Source organism: Ranitomeya imitator, chromosome 5, assembly GCF_032444005.1.
Source record: "Ranitomeya imitator isolate aRanImi1 chromosome 5, aRanImi1.pri, whole genome shotgun sequence".
NCBI classification, from domain to species: Eukaryota; Metazoa; Chordata; class Amphibia; order Anura; family Dendrobatidae; genus Ranitomeya; species Ranitomeya imitator.
In genome coordinates this window covers 680,360,212-680,380,130 of record NC_091286.1, presented here as the reverse complement: position 1 = coordinate 680,380,130, position 19,919 = coordinate 680,360,212, and the positions used below count along the sequence as shown (strand labels likewise).

The following is a 19,919-nucleotide window of genomic DNA, read 5'->3' as shown; positions in this document are numbered from 1 at the left end:
CATATAGTGCTCAAATATTTCTACCACACAGTGAATGATACCACCATATAGTGGTAAAATAATACCACCGTATAGTGCTCATATAATACCCTCAAACAGTGCTCATATAATACAACCATTCAGTCCTCAACTATAACCCCCATTCAGTGCTCAAATAATACACTGCTTTTATAATACCACCATTCAGTGCTCAAATACCCCATACGGTGCTTTTATCATACCACCATTCATTGCTCAAATAATACCACTATATAGTGCTCAAATAATACTCCCATACAGTGCTTTTATAACACCACCATTCAGTGCTCAAATAATACCCCCAAACAGTACTCAACTATTACCCACATATAGTGCTCAAATAATACCCCCATACAGTGCTTATAGAAGACCATTATTCAGTGCTCAAATAATACCCCCATATAGTGCCCCAACAATATCATTATATAATGCAGGACTAATACCACCGTGCAGTCGCCATATTGTTGGTTTTTATAATTTTGTGTTGCACTTTTGGTGTTTTGTTCCCATTGTTGCCTGAAGTTGAACTGACAACCACAAGTAACGTTCATTCTGTACTGGTTCCAGTACTGCAGTAAACCAGTAAAGGAGAAGGTACTAAAACCAGTAAAGGACAAGGTACTAAAACCAGTAAAGGAGAAGGTACTAAGACCAGTAAAGGACAAGGTACTAAAACCAGTAAAGGACAAGGTACTAAAACCAGTAAAGGACAAGGTACTAAGACCAGTAAAGGAGAAGGTACTAAAACCAGTAAAGGAGAAGGTACTAAGATCAGTAAAGGACAAGGTACTAAAACCAGTAAAGGAGAAGGTACTAAAACCAGTAAAGGAGAAGGTACTAAAACCAGTAAAGGACAAGGTACTAAAACCAGTAAAGGAGAAGGTACTAAAACCAGTAAAGGAGAAGGTACTAAAACCAGTAAAGGAGAAGGTACTAAAACCAGTAAAGGAGAAGGTACTAAAACCAGTAAAGGAGAAGGTACTAAAACCAGTAAAGGAGAAGGTACTAAAACCAGTAAAGGACAAGGTACTAAAACCAGTAAAGGACAATTTCCTAGACTTGATTCTGGATTAAATCATAATAATACACAGCAAAACCAGTCAGACATATGCCCATTACCACCTACCCCCTGTATATTAGCTCAGGGGTCCCCGAGAGCTGGGACCCCGGGCACTGGCCACCAGTGCAGTGACCACTGAGCGTCATGCAGGCTCACACCAGACTGATCCACATTGATATTTGACATTTGGATCACTATACCCCCCCCAATCTGACCCTGGAACACCCCAAAACCTCAAACTTGTTGGTGGAGTTTGTGCAAACCCTGCCCCCTTTCTCCCCAGGACAATCCCAAATTTACAATTACCGCTGTAACATGTTTTTGGTGTCGGTGAAGGAGGAATGAGGGGTAGATTTATCAATGATCTTTATACTATGTTGGTAAAAATGGAACACCTGGGTCCTAGTGTGTGAGGGAACCCCGAATCCTCCTGCCAAATAAGAAGTCACTGGGGCAATAAATGGCGCACGCCGTGGCGTAGCATGGAGTGTAGGGGAGGTTTGATAAGCAGAATCTGACTAGGCAGCATTGAATCAAAAGCCACAACCGTGACAGTTAGGGTTAGAGCTATGGTTAGGTTTAGTGCTAGACTTAGGATAAGGGTTAGGGTTAGTGGTAGGGGTAGGTTTTAGGGTACAGTTAGGGCTAGTGATAGGGTTAGTACTAAAGTTAGTGCTAGAGTTAGGATCATATGGTTAGAACTATAGTTAGGGCTAGTGCTAGGGTGAAGACTAGTGTTAATGTGGTGGTTAGGTGTTATGATAAGGTAATTCAGTACCACAGTGGACATAGAGGTCAGAGCACATACAGTGACCTGACAATAACCCAAAAACATAGAACGAGCTCTGAGACGTGGGAACTCTGCTGACCGCAATCCCTAATCCTCTCCAACCACACTAGAGGCAGCCGTGGATTGCGCCTAACGCTCCCTATGCAACTCGGCACAGCCTGAGAAACTAGCTAGCCTGAAGATAGAAAATAAGCCTACCTTGCCTCAGAGAAATACCCCAAAGGAAAAGGCAGCCCCCACATATAATGACTGTGAGTTAAGATGAAAAGAAAAACGTAGAGATGAAATAGATTTAGCAAAGTGAGGCCCGACTTTCTGAACAGAGCGAGGATAGGAAAGGTAACTTTGCGGTCAACACAAAACCCTACAAAAACCACGCAAAGGGGGCAAAAAGACCCTCCGTACCGAACTAACGGCACGGAGGTACACCCTCTGCGTCCCAGAGCTTCCAGCAAGCAAGAAAAAACAAATAGACAAGCTGGACAGAAAAAAACAGCAAACAAAATAGCAAAGCGGAACTTAGCTATGCAGAGCAGCAGGCCACAGGAACGATCCAGGAGGAAACAGGTCCAATACTAGAACATTGACTGGAGGCCAGGATCAAAGCACTAGGTGGAGTTAAATAGAGCAGCACCTAACGACTTCACCACATCACCTGAGGAAGGAAACTCAGAAGCCGCAGTACCACTCTCCTCCACCAACGGAAGCTCACAGAGAGAATCAGCCGAAGTACCACTTTTGACCACAGGAGGGAGCTCTGCCACAGAATTCACAACAGTACCCCCCCCCCCCTTGAGGAGGGGTCACCGAACCCTCACCAGAGCCCCCAGGACGACCAGGATGAGCCACATGAAAGGCACGAACAAGATCGGGAGCATGGACATCAGAGGCAAACACCCAGGAATTATCTTCCTGAGCATAACCCTTCCACTTAACCAGATACTGGAGTTTCCGTCTTGAAACACGAGAATCCAAAATCTTCTCCACAATATACTCCAACTCCCCCAAAACCGGGGCAGGAGGATCAACAGATGGAACCATAGGTGCCACGTATCTCCGCAACAATGACCTATGGAATACGTTATGTATGGAAAAAGAATCTGGAAGGGTCAGACGAAAAGACACAGGATTAAGAACCTCAGAAATCCTATACGGACCAATGAAACGAGGTTTAAACTTAGGAGAGGAAACCTTCATAGGAATATGACGAGAAGATAACCAAACCAAATCCCCAACACGAAGTCGGGGACCCACACAGCGTCTGCGATTAGCGAAACGTTGAGCCTTCTCCTGGGACAAGGTCAACTTGTCCACTACATGAGTTCAAATCTGCTGCAACCTGTCCACCACAGTATCCACACCAGGACAGTCCGAAGACTCAACCTGCCCTAAAGAGAAACGAGGATGGAACCCAGAGTTGCAGAAAAACGGCGAAACCAAGGTAGCCAAGCTGGCCCGATTATTAAGGGCGAACTCAGCCAAAGGCAAAAAGGACACCCAGTCATCCTGATCAGCAGAAACAAAGCATCTCAGATATGTTTCCAAGGTCTGATTGGTTCGTTCGGTCTGGCCATTAGTCTGAGGATGGAAAGCCGAGGAAAAAGACAAGTCAATGCCCATCCTACCACAAAAGGCTCGCCAAAACCTCGAAACAAACTGGGAACCTCTGTCAGAAACGATATTCTCTGGAATGCCTTGTAAACGAACCACATGCTGGAAGAACAATGGCACCAAATCAGAGGAGGAAGGTAATTTAGACAAGGGTACCAAATGGACCATCTTAGAGAAGCGATCACAGACCACCCAAATGACTGACATCTTTTGAGAGACGGGAAGATCTGAAATAAAATCCATAGAGATATGTGTCCAAGGCCTCTTCGGGACCGGCAAGGGCAAAAGCAACCCACTGGCACGAGAACAGCAGGGCTTAGCCCGAGCACAAATCCCACAGGACTGCACAAAAGAACGCACATCCCGCGACAGAGATGGCCACCAAAAGGATCTAGCCACTAACTCTCTGGTACCAAAGATTCCAGGATGACCAGCCAACACCGAACAATGAACCTTTATAACTTTATTCGTCCACCTATCAGGGACAAACAGTTTCTCCGCTGGGCAACGATCAGGTTTATTAGCCTGAAATTTTTGCAGCACCCGCCGTAAATCAGGGGAGATGGCAGACACAATTACTCCCTCCTTGAGGATACCCGCCGGCTCAGATAAACCCGAAGAGTCGGGCACAAAACTCCTAGACAGAGCATCCGCCTTCACATTTTTAGAGCCCGGAAGGTACGAAATCACAAAGTCAAAACGGGCAAAAAACAACGACCAACGAGCCTGTCTAGGATTCAACCGCTTGGCAGACTCGAGATAAGTCAAGTTCTTATGATCAGTCAAGACCACCACGCGATGCTTAGCTCCTTCAAGCCAATGACGCCACTCCTCAAATGCCCACTTCATGGCCAGCAACTCTCGATTGCCAACATCATAATTTCGCTCAGCAGGCGAAAACTTCCAGGAAAAGAAGGCGCATGGTTTCATCACCGAGCAATCAGAACTTCTCTGCGACAAAACAGCCCCTGCTCCAATCTCAGAAGCATCAACCTCGACCTGGAATGGAAGCGAAACATCTGGTTGACACAACACAGGGGCAGAAGAAAAACGACGCTTCAACTCTTGAAAAGCTTCCACAGCAGCAGAAGACCAATTGACCACATCAGCACCCTTCTTGGTCAAATCGGTCAATGGTTTAGCAATACTAGAAAAATTGCAGATGAAGCGACGATAAAAATTAGCAAAGCCCAGGAACTTCTGCAGACTCTTCAGAGATGTCGGCTGAGTCCAATCATGGATGGCTTGGACTTTAACAGGGTCCATCTCGATAGTAGAAGGGGAAAAGATGAACCCCAAAAATGAAACCTTCTGAACACCAAAGAGACACTTTGATCCCTTCACAAACAAAGAATTAGCACGCAGGACCTGAAACACCGTTCTGACCTGCTTCACATGAGACTCCCAATCATCCGAGAAGATCAAAATGTCATCCAAGTACACAATCAGGAATTTATCCAGGTACTCTCGGAAGATGTCATGCATAAAGGACTGAAACACTGATGGAGCATTGCCAAGTCCGAATGGCATTACTAGATACTCAAAATGGCCCTCGGGCGTATTAAATGCAGTTTTCCATTCATCGCCTCGCTTAATACGCACAAGATTATACGCACCACGAAGATCTATCTTGGTGAACCAACTAGCCCCCTTAATCCGAGCAAACAAATCAGATAACAACGGCAAGGGGTACTGAAATTTAACCGTGATCTTATTTAGAAGGCGGTAATCTATACAAGGTCTCAGTGAACCATCCTTCTTGGCTACAAAAAAGAACCCTGCTCCTAATGGCGACGATGACGGGCGAATATGCCCCTTCTCCAAGGACTCCTTCACATAACTCCGCATAGCGGCGTGCTCAGGCACAGATAAATTAAACAGTCGACCTTTTGGGAATTTACTACCAGGAATCAAATCGATAGCACAATCACAATCCCTATGCGGAGGTAGGGTATCGGACTTGGGCTCATCAAATAAATCCCGGTAATCAGACAAGAACTCTGGAACCTCAGAAGGGGTGGATGACGAAATAGTCAGAAATGGGACATCACCATGTACCCCCTGACAACCCCAGCTGGATACAGACATGTATTTCCAATCTAATACTGGATTATGGACTTGTAGCCATGGCAACCCCAACACGACCACATCATGCAGATTATGCAACACCAGAAAGCGAATAACTTCCTGATGTGCAGGAGCCATGCACATGGTCAGCTGGGTCCAGTACTGAGGCTTATTCTTGGCCAAAGGCGTAGCATCAATTCCTCTCAATGGAATAGGACACTGCTAGGGCTCCAAGAAAAACCCACAACGCCTAGCATACTCCAAGTCCATCAAATTCAGAGCAGCGCCTGAATCCACAAATGCCATGACAGAATACGATGACAAAGAGCTGATCAAGGTAACGGACAGAAGAAATTTTGACTGTACCGTACCAATGGTGGCAGACCTAGCGAACCGCTTAGTGCGCTTAGGACAATCAGAGATAGCATGAGTGGAATCACCACAGTAGAAACACAACCCATTCAGATGTCTGTGTTCTTGCCGTTCAACTCTGGTCATAGTCCTATCGCACTGCATAGGCTCAGGTTTAAGCTCAGGTAATACCGCCAAATGGTGCACAGATTTACGCTCACGCAAGCGTCGACCGATCTGAATGGCCAAAGACATAGACTCATTCAGACCAGCAGGCATAGGAAATCCCACCATGACATCCTTAAGGGCTTCAGAGAGACCCTTTCTGAAAATAGCTGCGAGCGCACCTTCATTCCATTGAGTGAGTACGGACCACTTTCTAAATTTCTGACAATATACCTCTATCTCATCCTGACCCTGACACAGAGCCAGCAAATTTTTCTCTGCCTGATCCACAGAATTAGGTTCATCGTACAGCAATCCGAGCGCCAGGAAAAACGCATCGATATTACTTAATGCAGGATCTCCTGACGCAAGAGAAAATGCCCAGTCCTGAGGGTCGCCACATAAAAAAGAAATAATGATCCTAACTTGTTGAACTGGGTCACCAGAGGAGCGAGGTTTCAAAGCCAGAAATAGTTTACAATTATTTTTGAAACTCAGAAATTTAGTTCTATCTCCAAAAAACAAATCAGGAATAGGAATTCTCGGTTCTAACGTAGAATTCTGAACCACAAAGTCTTGAATATTTTGTACTCTTGCCGTGAGCTGATCCACACATGAAGACAGACCTTTAATGTCCATCGCTACACCTGTGTCCTGAACCACCCAAATGTCTAGGGGAAAAAAAAGGCAAAACACAGTGCAGAGAAAAAAAAATGGTCTCAGAACTTCTTTTTTCCCTCTATTGAGAATCATTAGTACTTTTGGCCTCCAGTACTGTTATGATAAGGTAATTCAGTACCACAATGGACATAGAGGTCAGAGCACATACAGTGACCTGACAATAACCCAAAAACATAGAACGAGCTCTGAGACGTGGGAACTCTGCTGACCGCAATCCCTAATCCTCTCCAACCACACTAGAGGCAGCCGTGGATTGTGCCTAACGCTCCCTATGCAACTCGGCACAGCCTGAGAAACTAGCTAGCCTGAAGATAGAAAATAAGCCTACCTTGCCTCAGAGAAATACCCCAAAGGAAAAGGCAGCCCCCACATATAATGACTGTGAGTTAAGATGAAAAGACAAACGTAGAGATGAAATAGATTTAGCAAAGTGAGGCCTGACTTTCTGAACAGAGCGAGGATAGGAAAGGTAACTTTGCGGTCAACACAAAACCCTACAAAAACCACGCAAAGGGGGCAAAAAGACCCTCCGTACCGAACTAACAGCACGGAGGTACACCCTCTGCGTCCCAGAGCTTCCAGCAAGCAAGAAAAAACAAATAGACAAGCTGGACAGAAAAAAACAGCAAACAAAATAGCAAAGCGGAACTTGGCTATGCAGAGCAGCAGGCCACAGGAACGATCCAGGAGGAAACAGGTCCAATACTAGAACATTGACTGGAGGCCAGGATCAAAGCACTAGGTGGAGTTAAATAGAGCAGCACCTAACGACTTCACCACATCACCTGAGGAAGGAAACTCAGAAGCAACAGTACCACTCTCCTCCACCAACGGAAGCTCACAGAGAGAATCAGCCGAAGTACCACTTGTGACCACAGGAGGGAGCTCTGCCACAGAATTCACAACAGTTAGGTTTAAGACAACAAGCTTAGGAGTACTGTTAGGCTTAGTGATAGGGTTAGGACTAGGCTTAGAGTTGAGGTTCATGTGTTGGCGTTGGTTAGGGCTAGGATTAATGTTAGGTTAGGATGACAGGGTTAGAGCTAAAGTTAGGGCTGCTGCTAGGGTTGGGACTCGGATTAGTGCTAGGGTTAGGTTTAGGCCTAGAGTAAGGGCTAAAGTTAGCAGTGAGGATATTGTTGGTGTTAGGGCTACTGTTAGGGTTATTGTTAGGGTTAATATTAGACCTAAAGTTAAAGTTAGGATTAGTGCTAGGGTTTGGATTGGGGCTGTGGTTAGGTCTAGGATTATGACTGGAATTATTGGTAGGATTTGAGTTAGGACTAGAGGTAGTGCTAGGGTTAAATTTAGGGCTAGCATTAGGGTTAGGATGAGGGTTAGTGTTAGGGTTAGTGCTAGGGTTAGGTTTGGAACTATTCTTAGGATTTAAGCTAGGTCTAGAGGTAGTGCTTGGATTATGTTTAAGACTAGCATTAGTGTTATGGATAGGGCTAGTGTTAGGGCAAGGGTAATTGCTAATGTTGGGACCAGAGTCAGTGGTAGCGTTAGGTTTAGGGCTAGCGTTACAGTTAGGACAAGAGTTAGTTTTAGGTTTAGGGCTAGGGTTAGGTTTGGGGTTATTGTTAGGATTTGGGTTAGGTCTAGAGGTAGGGCTAGGATTAAGGTTAGGACAAGAGTTAGTTTAAGGGTTAAGGCTAGGGTTAGGATTGGGGTTATTGTCTAGGATTTGGGTTAGGTCTAGAGGTAGTGCTAGGATTAGGTTTAGGACAAGGGTTAGTTTAAGGGTTAAGGCTAGGGTTAGGATTGGGGTTATTGTCTAGGATTTGGGTTAGGTCTAGAGGTAGTGCTAGGATTAGGGTTAGGACAAGGGTTTGTGTTAGGGTTAGGGTTAGGTTTAGGGTTATTGTTAGGATTTGGGTTAGGTCTAGAGTTAGTGCTAGGATTAAGTTTAGGACTAGGGTAGTGTTACGGTTAGGGCTAGTGTTAGGACAAGGTTTATTGCTAAGGTTAGGATCAGAGTTAGTGGTAGGGTTAGGTTCCAGGTTAGGGATAGGGTACTGAAACAGTTATATTAAAATGCCCAACAAATCTAATAAAGATAAAAATAAAAAAATATATCACACAATGTGTAACTATATATTTTTCACATTTTTTTTTACCAGATTTCAGCAAGCATCATAAAAAATAGAAGCAAAGGGCAAACCACAATTACATCCATGATTTCTTACAATACAGATCCTAGGTGGATCAAGGGATCAATACTGGACCAGTGGAAGAGGCTCCGGGAGCGACCCAACTGGCACCACTGGGCACATGAGAGCCTGGCGACCTAACCGGCACCACTGGGCACATGGCAGCCTGGTGACCTAACTGGCACCACTGGGCACATGGCAGCCTGGTGACCTAACCGGCACCACTGGACACATGGCAGCCTGGCGACCTAACCGGCACCACTGGGCACATGGCAGCCTGGTGACCTAACCGGCACCACTGGGCACATGGCAGCCTGGTGACCTAACCGGCACCACTGGGCACATGGCAGCCTGGTGACCCAACCGGCCCACTTGGCACATGGCAGCCTGGTGACCTAACTGGCACCACTGGGCAGATGGCAGCCTGGAGACCCAACTGGCACCATTGGGCACATGATAGCCTGGCGACCTAACCGGCACCACTGGGCACATGGCAGCCTGGTGACCTAACCGGCACCACTAGGCACATGGCAGCCTGGTGACCCAACTGGCACCACTGGGCACATGGCAGCCTGGCGACCTAACCGGCACCACTGGGCACATGGCAGCCTGGTGACCTAACCGGCACCACTGGGCACATGGCAGCCTGGTGACCTAACCGGCACCACTGGGCACATGGCAGCCTGGTGACCTAACCGGCACCACTGGGCACATGGCAGCCTGGCGACCTAACCGGCACCACTGGGCACGTGGCAGCCTGGCGACCTAACCGGCACCACTGGGCACGTGGCAGCCTGGCGACCTAACCGGCACCACTGGGCACATGGCAGCCTGGCGACCTAACCGGCACCACTGGGCACATGGCAGCCTGGTGACCTAACCGGCACCACTGGGCACATGGCAGCCTGGCGACCTAACCGGCACCACTGGGCACATGGCAGCCTGGCGACCTAACCGGCACCACTGGGCACATGGCAGCCTGGTGACCTAACCGGCACCACTGGGCACATGGCAGCCTGGCGACCTAACCGGCACCACTGGGCACATGGCAGCCTGGCGACCTAACCGGCACCACTGGGCACATGGCAGCCTGGCGACCTAACCGGCACCACTGGGCACATGGCAGCCTGGGGCCCTATGGCAGATGTTGCTTTGGGCCCAGGCGGCTTCCACCCTTGGACATGTGCCAGAGTAAACTAAGGGCAGATATTTAGAGACTTCCCTGCCCGCTCCGCACACCGGTCGCCTCCCCAGAAACTGGCAATGCAGCAATGTGATCTCAGGGCCGGGCCGGGAACAAAGGGAATTTCTCGAAAGAAGTTTGGCGTGAGCGGCTGCCAGGCGACCATTGTCTCTGCCCTCGCCAGACGTGATCCGGCAGGTTCTCCTGTTATGTCACCAACAATGGATTCTAATCATGGAATTTAACCCTTCTCATTCCAAAGACGTCAATATCCTATATACACGTGAAAAATCTTTCTCTACAAGCCGTTCAGACATCTGGGAAAGCTGAGTGACAACCTCCGCAAGGGCTGTCCTGGTGGTTATAAATCGGGATTCACCCAGCTTTCCCAGGAACAGATACAGTTACTAATTTTGGCTTCAACAACAGATTCCAAATGATTTATTATCTAGCTTTTCCAGCCTCCTGAATGTCAAATTTCCTTGATTATACATTTCATTGTAGTGCGGTTACATAACTTGCTGGGTGGGAAAGTTGGGTGACAGTCTTTGCAGGAGCAGTGATAGTGATGGTATTGGTTATCACTCAGCTTTTCCAGAGTCCTGAATGGCTATAGATAACTGGGCATTACAGGAATCTAACAAAGCTGGGTGATAACCTCTTTGAGAGCTCTGCTATTTATTATATCGCCTGCCACTCAGACTAGATTTATAGTGATAAGTATCATTTCCTAAATAGCCAGGGAAGCCATTCAGGAGTCTAGGAAAGCTGACAACCCCAGTACCAGGTATTCTGATTGTTGTCACCCAGCTTTCCTTGAAATGTGATTACAGCTCATATTACCCAGCTTTTCCTGGCTCCTGAGTTTCATATCTGCTGAGATACATGGTGCTATGAGAGAAGAAGAAATATCACAATGAAAGGAAAGCTGGGTGACCACCTCTGTAAGAGCCATTATGATAATAATTTTCAATGTCATTCATCTTTTCTAGAGTCCAGAATGCCTCATTATGCAGACTAGGAGATAGATCATAGAATGACAAGTTTCTTAGAAATGTAGGAAAGATGGGTGACAGCCCCTTTACATCCTATTGCTTGCCACACAGCTTTCCCAGGAGCAGACAAACCACATTTATGTAAAAAGTGATATATAAACTTCACTCTCCAGTGCCCCCGCAGGACATTGCATACCCCCATAACTATACACCAGGGGGAAAATCTGCTACATCAGAGGCGTAAACACGAAGTGACGCTTGAGCGGCCCCTGCTGTAGATTTCGCATTAGGGCCCCAAATCTTCAAGTTATGTCTGCAGGAAAGACTGGAGGACAACAATGGGTTAAGCTTAGTCTGCAGTTTCCCCAGGGGGCGCCCTTGAGCAGCCTGCGGGGAGCCCCTGAGGACGCCGCCGGAGCTCGCACATAAACACCGCGGCTGTAGCTCTGCCCCACGATAAACCGCCACAACAAAGGAGCCGTCATACGTATCATGGAGGAGCGCGGACGGGTGACTTCTGTCTGCCATCATCACCCTAATAAATGGTAAATCTGCTCTACGGTGCCCTGTCTGGTTCTCAGTGACCCCAAACCAGCAAATGTAGGAGATTCTTTTTTTTTTTTTTTTTGCACTAATACTTCCTGTATGTTCAGGAAGAGTTTTCAGCAGTTTCTTTATCAGCAGAGGCAGGATTACAATGACAGGTAACATGCCTATACACAGCTGATAATACCTGGCCCACTGTTACAGCTCCCCCTCCTCGCACAATGACGTTTGCACATGCTCATTTGACACTTCAATACAAGAGATCGAGTCAGGAGGATGGGTAGTGTACAGGTGTTGTTTCCTGATACAATAGGTTAAAGTCTAAAAAAAAATCCCCTGTGGCCAGTGTGAGAATGACAAGACTTTTTATTCTTACTAAAGATTGTGATACCTTGAAAAGAAAATTGCCAAACATTTTTAAAAGAGAAATGTAGCACGAAAAACAATAATAGGAGAGATGGGAAGTCACTGTCATCAACCAGGACATTTTGTATAAATTATTTTTTTATATTGTCTTGAGGCTCTAGTATGGGGAAATGAAATATGGGGCCTGGTTTTGGATGTGAAATATGGGGCCTGGTTTTGGATCTGAAGTATGAGGCCTGGTCTTGGATTTAAAGTATGGGGCTTGGTCTTGGATCTGAAGTATGAGGCCTGGTCTTGGTTCTGAAGTATGGGATCTGGTCTTGGATTTGAAGTATGGGGCTTGGTCTTGGATCTGAAGTATGGTATCTGGTCTTGGATTTGAACTATGGGGCTTGGTCTTGGATCTGAAATATGGGGTCTGGTCTTGGATCTGAAGTATGGGGTCTGGTCTTGGATCTGAAGTATGGGGTCTGGTCTTGGATCTGAAGTATGGGGTCTGGTCTTGGATCTGATGTATGGGATCTGGTCTTGGATCTGAAGTATGGGGCTTGGTCTTGGATCTGAAGTATGGGGCTTGGTCTTGGATCTAAAGTATGGGATCTGGTCTTGGATTTAAAGTATGCAGCTTGGTTTTGGATCTGAAGTATGGGGCTTGGTCTTGGATCTGAAGTATGGGGCATGGTCTTGGATCTAAAGTATGGGGCTTGGTCTTGGATCTGAAGTATGAGGCCTGGTCTTGGATCTGAAGTATGGGGCTTGGTCTTGGATTTGAAGTATGGGATCTGGTCTTGAATTTAAAGTATGCAGCTTGGTCTTGGATCTGAAGTATGGGGCTTGGGCTTGGATCTGAAGTATGGGGCTTGGTCTTGGATCTAAAGTTTGGGGCTTATTCTTGGATCTGAAGTATGGGGCTTGGTCTTGGATCTGAAATATGGGGTCTGGTCTTGGATCTGAAGTATGGGGTCTGGTTTTGGATCTGAATTATGGGATCTGGTCTTGGATTTGAAGTATGGGGCTTGGTCTTGGATCTGAAATATGGGGTCTGATCTTGGATCTGAAGTATGGGGTCTGGCCTTGGATCTGAATTATGGGATCTGGTCTTGGATCTGAAGTATGGGATCTGGTCTTGGATCTGAAGTATGGGGCTTGGTCTTGGATCTGAAGTATGGGGCTTGGTCTTGGATCTGAAGTATGGGGCTTGGTCTTGGATCTGAAGTATGGGGCTTGGTCTTAGATCTGAAGTATGATGCCTGGTCTTGGATCTGAAGTATGGGGCCTGGTCTTGGATCAGAAGTATGAGTTCTGGTCTTAGATCTGAAGTATGATGCCTGGTCTTAGATCTGAAATATGGAGCCTAGTCTTGGAACTGCAGTATGGGGCCTGGTTTTGGATCTGAAGTATTGGGCCTGGTCTTGGATCTGAAATATGGGGCTTAGTCTTGGATCTGAAGTATGGTGCCTGGTCTTGGATCTGAAATATGGGGCCTGGTCTTGGATCTTAAGTATGAGGCCTGGTCTTGGGTCTCAATTATGGGGCCTGGACTTGGGTCTGAAACATGAAGTTTGGCATGGGGTCTGAATTATAGGGACTGGCCTTTGGACTGAAGTATGAGATCTGCTCTGAGCTCAGAATTATGAGGTCAGGTTTAGGATCTGAAGTACGGTATGTGGTCTAGTCTGGAATTTGATTAACAGGGTCTGGTGTTAATATTTGGATCTAAATTTTGGGATCTGGACATGCCATTTTAAGAAAAAACATATTTTTCAAAGCCAACCCCATGTTAAGCCACGCGCAACAAACTCCAACCTCATGAGAAGCCAAACCCGGGACAAAGTGGAAGTGTCCCGAGAAAAAAAAATGTCTGTGTTTTAACATGGGAGTAACAGTAGTAGGTGCACAACACAAATGGTCTCTCTACCCTATGGGAAAAGTACAATAAATAATTCGTCATTTTGGGGGTCCTGTTGCAAATTTTGTACTGGGGTCCTGGAGTTTTGTAGATGAGTCTGAAATACTGACCCCTGCAGGATGGCAGAAGCTACTACACCAAAGGAAAAAAAAATGATACAATCTTGATTTTTCTTGAATATTCCTATTACATTTTTATAAAATGTCATTTTGTTTTCGAGAAACAACGTGACTCATGGGGGTGACTTGTCTTGTGTCCTGCCGTCTGGTACACAGAGAAGATGACAAGCTGGACTGACATTTCGGCACCGCGGTGATGTCACCGGACATTTGCAATCAGACAATGGGGTATTGTATCGAGCCTCTCGCTGAAACAGTGATGCAAAAACGAGAGTCTTTGGGAAATCACGACAAAGGCAAAGGAGAGACGTGAAAAGTCAAGTGAAAATTAAACCAAGAAAATCTTCTCAACCTGTAATGGTTGATACATTTTTAAGCTGGTGAGCAAAAAATATCATGAATTTGTCGCTCCCTTTTCCAAAGGTTGGGGAGACTGAAAATCGGCAACTACGAGTTGCGCAAAAAGTTTTACAAACTTTCAATTAGTTCTATACCAGGAAAACTTAAAAAAAGGGAGTGGGGGAAAAAGTTTTGTTGCTATCCTTCATATTCTCTGAAAAAAAGGCTTAGAAAAAACTTTGAGCACAACTGTATATTCCTTATTCTAAACCCTTTCTTTGCATGTTTTATTTTTCTAAAACATCATGCTTCTGCATACAGTGCCTTCCTGCTAACTGGGTGAAAGGCGATCTATAACAAGCCTGTGCAGCACAGAGAGGCAGTCTACTGTAAAACAAATAATTGTTACAGCTAGGTGCAATGAAGTGGTGCTAGACCACTTGAACTTCTTCAGCTCGCTGAATACTCTAGGTGACAAATGGATTTTTCCTGATGATTGCTGACAACATTGTATCCACAACAGTAACAGCACTTGTCTACTGGTCGCCTAGGGTCTGTGTAAAAGCATGGACTGACTGATACCAGGGTGTTACATTGTTGCACTTTCTCAGTTGATACTTTGTGTGTATGGTTACCGACGCAAAGTCAATATTCAGGGAACACATCCTCATTGTTGTCATGAGGGACTCATTAGCCGAATAATTACACTTCATCTCCTGTCAAGGCTTAGGCGTCCCGACCATTGTGCATGGCCTCGGAGGCGTCCCGACCATTATGCGTGGTCTCGGAGGCGTCCCGACCATTGTGCGTGGTCTCGGAGGTGTCCCAACCATTATGCATGGCCTCGGAGGTGTCCTGACCATTGTGTGTGGCCTCGGAGGTGTCCCGACCATTGTGCGTGGCCTCGAAGGTGTCCCGACCATTGTGCGTGGCCTCGGAGGCGTCTCGACCATTATCTGTGGCCTCAGAGGTGTCCTGACCATTGTGTGTGTCCTCGGAGGTGTCCCGAACATTGTGCGTAGCCTCGGAGGTGTCTCGACCATTATCTGTGGCGTCGGAGGTGTCCCGACCATTGTGCGTGGCCTCGGAGGTGTCCCGACCATTGTGCGTGGCCTCGGAGGTTTCCTGACCATTCTCTGTGGCATCGGAGGTGTCCCGACCATTGTGCATGGCCTTGAAGGTGTCCCGACCATTGTGCGTCACCTCAGAGGGGTCCCGACTATTGTGCATGACCTGGGAGGTGTCCCTACCATTGTGCGTGGTCTCGGAGGTGTCCAAACAATTATGCATGGCCTCGGAGGTGTCCTGACCATTGTGTGTGGCCTCGGAGGTGTCCCGACCATTGTGCGTGGCCTCGGAGGTGTCCCGACCATTGTGCGTGGCCTCGGAGGTGTCTCGACCATTATCTGTGGCCTTGGAGGTGTCCCGACCATTGTGCGTGGCCTCGGAGGTGTCCCGACCATTGTGCGTGGCCTCGGAGGTGTCCCGACCATTGTGCGTGGCCTCGGAGGTGTCCCGACCATTGTCTGTGGCATCGGAGGTGTCCCGACCATTGTGCGTGGCCTCGGAGGTGTCCCGACCATTGTATGTGGCATCGGAGGTGTCCCGACCATTGTGCATGGCCTTGGAGGTGTCCCGACCATTGTGCGTAACCTCGGAGGGGTCCCGACTATTGTGCATGACCTGGGAGGTGTCCCGACCATTGTGCGTGGCCTCGGAGGTGTCCCGACCATTGTATGTGGCATCGGAGGTGTCCCGACCATTGTGCATGGCCTTGGAGGTGTCCCGACCATTGTGCGTAACCTCGGAGGGGTCCCGACTATTGTGCATGACCTGGGAGGTGTCCCGACCATTGTGCGTGGCCTCCGAGGTGTCCCGACCATTGTATGTGGCATTGGAGGTGTCCCGACCATTGTGCATGGCCTTGGAGGTGTCCCGACCATTGTGCGTAACTTCGGATGGGTCCCGACTATTGTGCATGACCTGGGAGGTGTCCTGACCATTGTGCGTGGCCTTGGAGGTGTCCCGACTATTGTCTGTGGCATCGGAGGTGTCCCGACCATTGTGCATGGCCTTGGAGGTGTCCCGACCATTGTGCATGGCCTTGGAGGTGTCCCGACCATTGTGCGTAACCTCGGAGGGGTCCCGACTATTGTGCATGACCTGGGAGGTGTCCTGACCATTGTGCGTGGCCTCGGAGGTGACTCCACCCGAATTACAGAATTCCAATATTGTTACAATATTTCTGGTCTCTGATCTGGCGCTGCTGCTTTCTGATTCAATAATGAGATTGGCACATTTATTTCAGTCTTTAGTCCATGTGGGCCCTCTCTGTCTGACTGACACTGTGTGTGGGGAAACTCTGTGTCTAGCACTGTGTATGGAGACATTCACTGGCTTGTGAATCTGAAGTATGGGTTATGTGCTACAGTGATATCATTGTGGCACAGCACACATCTATGTCTACATGGTAGCATTACAATGGCACAATACGGCACTATTACAGAGACCTTGTCTGGCAGTGGTACTTAGGTTCTGTATGGCATTATTATGTAGGTTCTGTTTTGGGATTATCTTTTATTCCACTGTTGCACAGCATAGTTATATGTCTGGATGGTGCTACTATATTGGTCTTATTTGGCAGTATATGGCGCTATTATGTTGGAATTGTTTGGAGTATTATTTGTATACTTTACAGCACTATTATAGGTATTGCATAGAGTCTGTTTGTTTCTGTGTGGTACTTTTATATGGTCATGGCAAAGCACAGACTTGTGTATGGATTGTGGCAGTAAATAGGTACAGTATTGTACTATTATTTATTGTTTGACAGTGTCACTTAGGTAATCTATTGCACTGGTATATAGATTCTGTATTGGCAAAAAAGACTTCTCTAATTGTTTCATTGTTGCACATTTATAATATAGTTATATGTCTGTATGGTGCCATTATTATTGGCATAGAATGGAAATATTCTGTAGGTATTGTTTGACAGTGCTGTTTAGATACTGTATGCCACTTTTATGTACATTGCTTTATGATACTTTATTATTTCTATGGCAGGACATGGATATATTTCTGCATGGCACCATTATATCGGTCTTATTTAGCACTCTATGGTACTATTATGTAGTCCTATGCAGTGTTATTTAGGTTCGGCATTATTTTATTGGTTCTCTATGGGGCTCCTATTTATTTTGGAACTATTCATTGGGAAATTTTTGGCACAGGAATGTACTATTATGTAGGTATTTTTTGGCGGTATTATGTACTGTATGGCATTATTATGTAGGTATTTTTTGGCAGTATTATTTATGTACTGTATGTCATTATTATGTAGGTATATTTTGGCAGTATTATTTATGTACTGTATGACATTATGTAGGTATTTTTGGCAGTCTTATTTATATACTGCAGTGTTCCCCAACTCCAGTCCTCAAGAGCCACCAACAGGTCATGTTTTCAGGATTTCCTTAGTATTGCACAGGTGATAACTGCATCACCTGTACAGGCAAGCATTCAATCACTTGGGCAATACTAAGGAAATCCTGAAAACATGACCTGTTGGTGGCTCTTGAGGACCGGAGTTGGGGAACACTGATATACTGTATGGCATTATAATGTAGGTATTTTTGGCAGCATTATTTATGTGCTGTATGACATTTATTATTAACATATTAACCAACATAAACGGTTATTAAACCGTGCGCTGGAAAAAAGTGTTAATGCTCTTTTTTGTAAAAAGTTATAACTTTATTGAAGACACGTATATACACATATATTTAAAATCCAAAACAATACCTCTGAACCGAATAACTGACAGGTAAGCGTTATAAACAACAATTGTTCAAGCGGGATCACCAATGATATAATACAAAGATTTAAATATGTTGTAATAGTTCTGGAGAAACGTGTTCTCTCAGACAAGGCACTATATCATGAAACAAATACAGTTCCTGTAAGGCAAAAAGTAAGCAGAATACAAACAGATGTGAATTGAACTAGACCAAAAATTAGTCCAGATCAATATCAAACCCGCTTATATACCCTCCTACAATGAATCAGTGTTGCTGTTGCCGAGAATACCATTTGTAAGGCACTGCAAAAACCAAATGTAACTATGTATGGTGAGCCGGACAATAAGCCGTACGAATCAATTAAGCAAATAATCCAATATGTACGTACTCACCAACAAATGCCTAACACCTAATCCTCACTAAAGGCACATATTGCTAACCATAATAAAGAGTGCACATAGAGTCAAAAACTATCTCAGCCAAATGCATATTACCCTAAAGATTGGTGATCCTTGCTGGCAGCCGCGTGGCACGCTATTCCTTGTCAGAACCCCGACGCGCGTTTCGCGACAGCTTCCTCCTTTACTGTTGGCATTATTATATAGCTTCTATATGGGGCTGGCTTTTGTTTTAGCATTGTTGCAGCAGTGTATGGCACTATTATGTAGGCACTATATGGTGGTATTATTCAGTTTCTGTATACAATGTTATTTTGACAGTATTTTCCACAGAGCTGCAGTAAAGACTGACACTCAATGGGAGAGGGTCAGGTACCAGGGGAGGGAGCAGCCTAAAAATCAGTGAAGACGTAGATGTTATTCAGGGTCTGTGAATTCGCAAGTGACGGTCCCTCCGGGCGCAGTAATGACAGCCATTAGTGTTTGTCACCAAGCATCTATTATCCTTGCAGGCGACAAAAGAAAAAAGGATTAGAAGACTTCAACCAAGAAGAAAAAAAAAAACTATCTTTCTGTATAAAGTGGTCGTGACACAAATACACAAATAACGACTAGCCCAAAAAGTAAAAAAAGATAGCAAAGATAAAATGTGGTCCCTCAATATAGTGACGGGATCGGCTCTTGAGCAAAAAGGATTGTCTACTAAAGTTTAATAACCCATCTTCGGCACATCACCCATTCCCGTAATAATCTTGGTTGCTATTCTTTTTTTTTTTTTACTTTTTTTATTACTTTTTTTGTGTATTCTTTATTTATTAAATATTACAAAGAAAGCATTTATAGAGCAGACCAAAATTGTACCCAGTATCTACCGTAAGCACCATGTTCTTGTTATGGGCATCTCGGCCTCTTTTATTACATCCCGTTATTTTATTTGCCTTGGCGGCAGCTGCCTGGCATTGGGCGCTAAAGTGGATTTTGCCGCCCACCCTCACACCCAAGTCTTTTCCACTGATATTTATACTCATTGTTTTACAGTGTAATAATGATTGTAAGATTTGTATCCTCAGCCAAAGTAAATAACCTCACAATAAGGCCATGTTCACAGGTTCAGTATTCTGTCAGTATTTTACATCAGTATTTGTAAGGCAAAACCAGGAGTGGGTGATAAATACAGAAGTGGTGATGTGTTTCTATTATACTTTTTCTCTGATTGTTCCACTTCTCATTTTGTCTTACAAATACTGATGTGAAATTCTGACCAAATAGTTAATAGATTGGACTTCTCATCATCCATATGGTCATGTCTATCTTGGATCTATGGGGTATGCCTATCTAAATGAGTCAAGAGGGTGTCGCTATCGCTATATA

General features: G+C 45.7%; 2 protein-coding genes across 3 annotated transcripts in view; both read right to left on the bottom strand.

Moving 5' to 3' along the window:
- Window positions 1-19,919, bottom strand: part of PAQR8 (progestin and adipoQ receptor family member 8) — a 117,849-nt gene that overhangs the window by 18,408 nt on the left and 79,522 nt on the right. The window lies entirely within an intron of this gene.
- On the bottom strand, window positions 15,080-16,513 carry LOC138637941 (mucin-22-like). Its single transcript, XM_069726860.1, has one exon. It carries the CDS (start codon window positions 16,511-16,513, stop codon window positions 15,080-15,082), a length of 1,434 nt encoding a protein of 477 aa, XP_069582961.1.

What these genes read in the sequence shown, in the direction of transcription:
- LOC138637941 (XM_069726860.1), bottom strand. Translation starts at nt 16,513, where the DNA reads ATGCACAATAGTCGGGACCCCTCCGAGGTTACGCACAATGGTCGGGAC.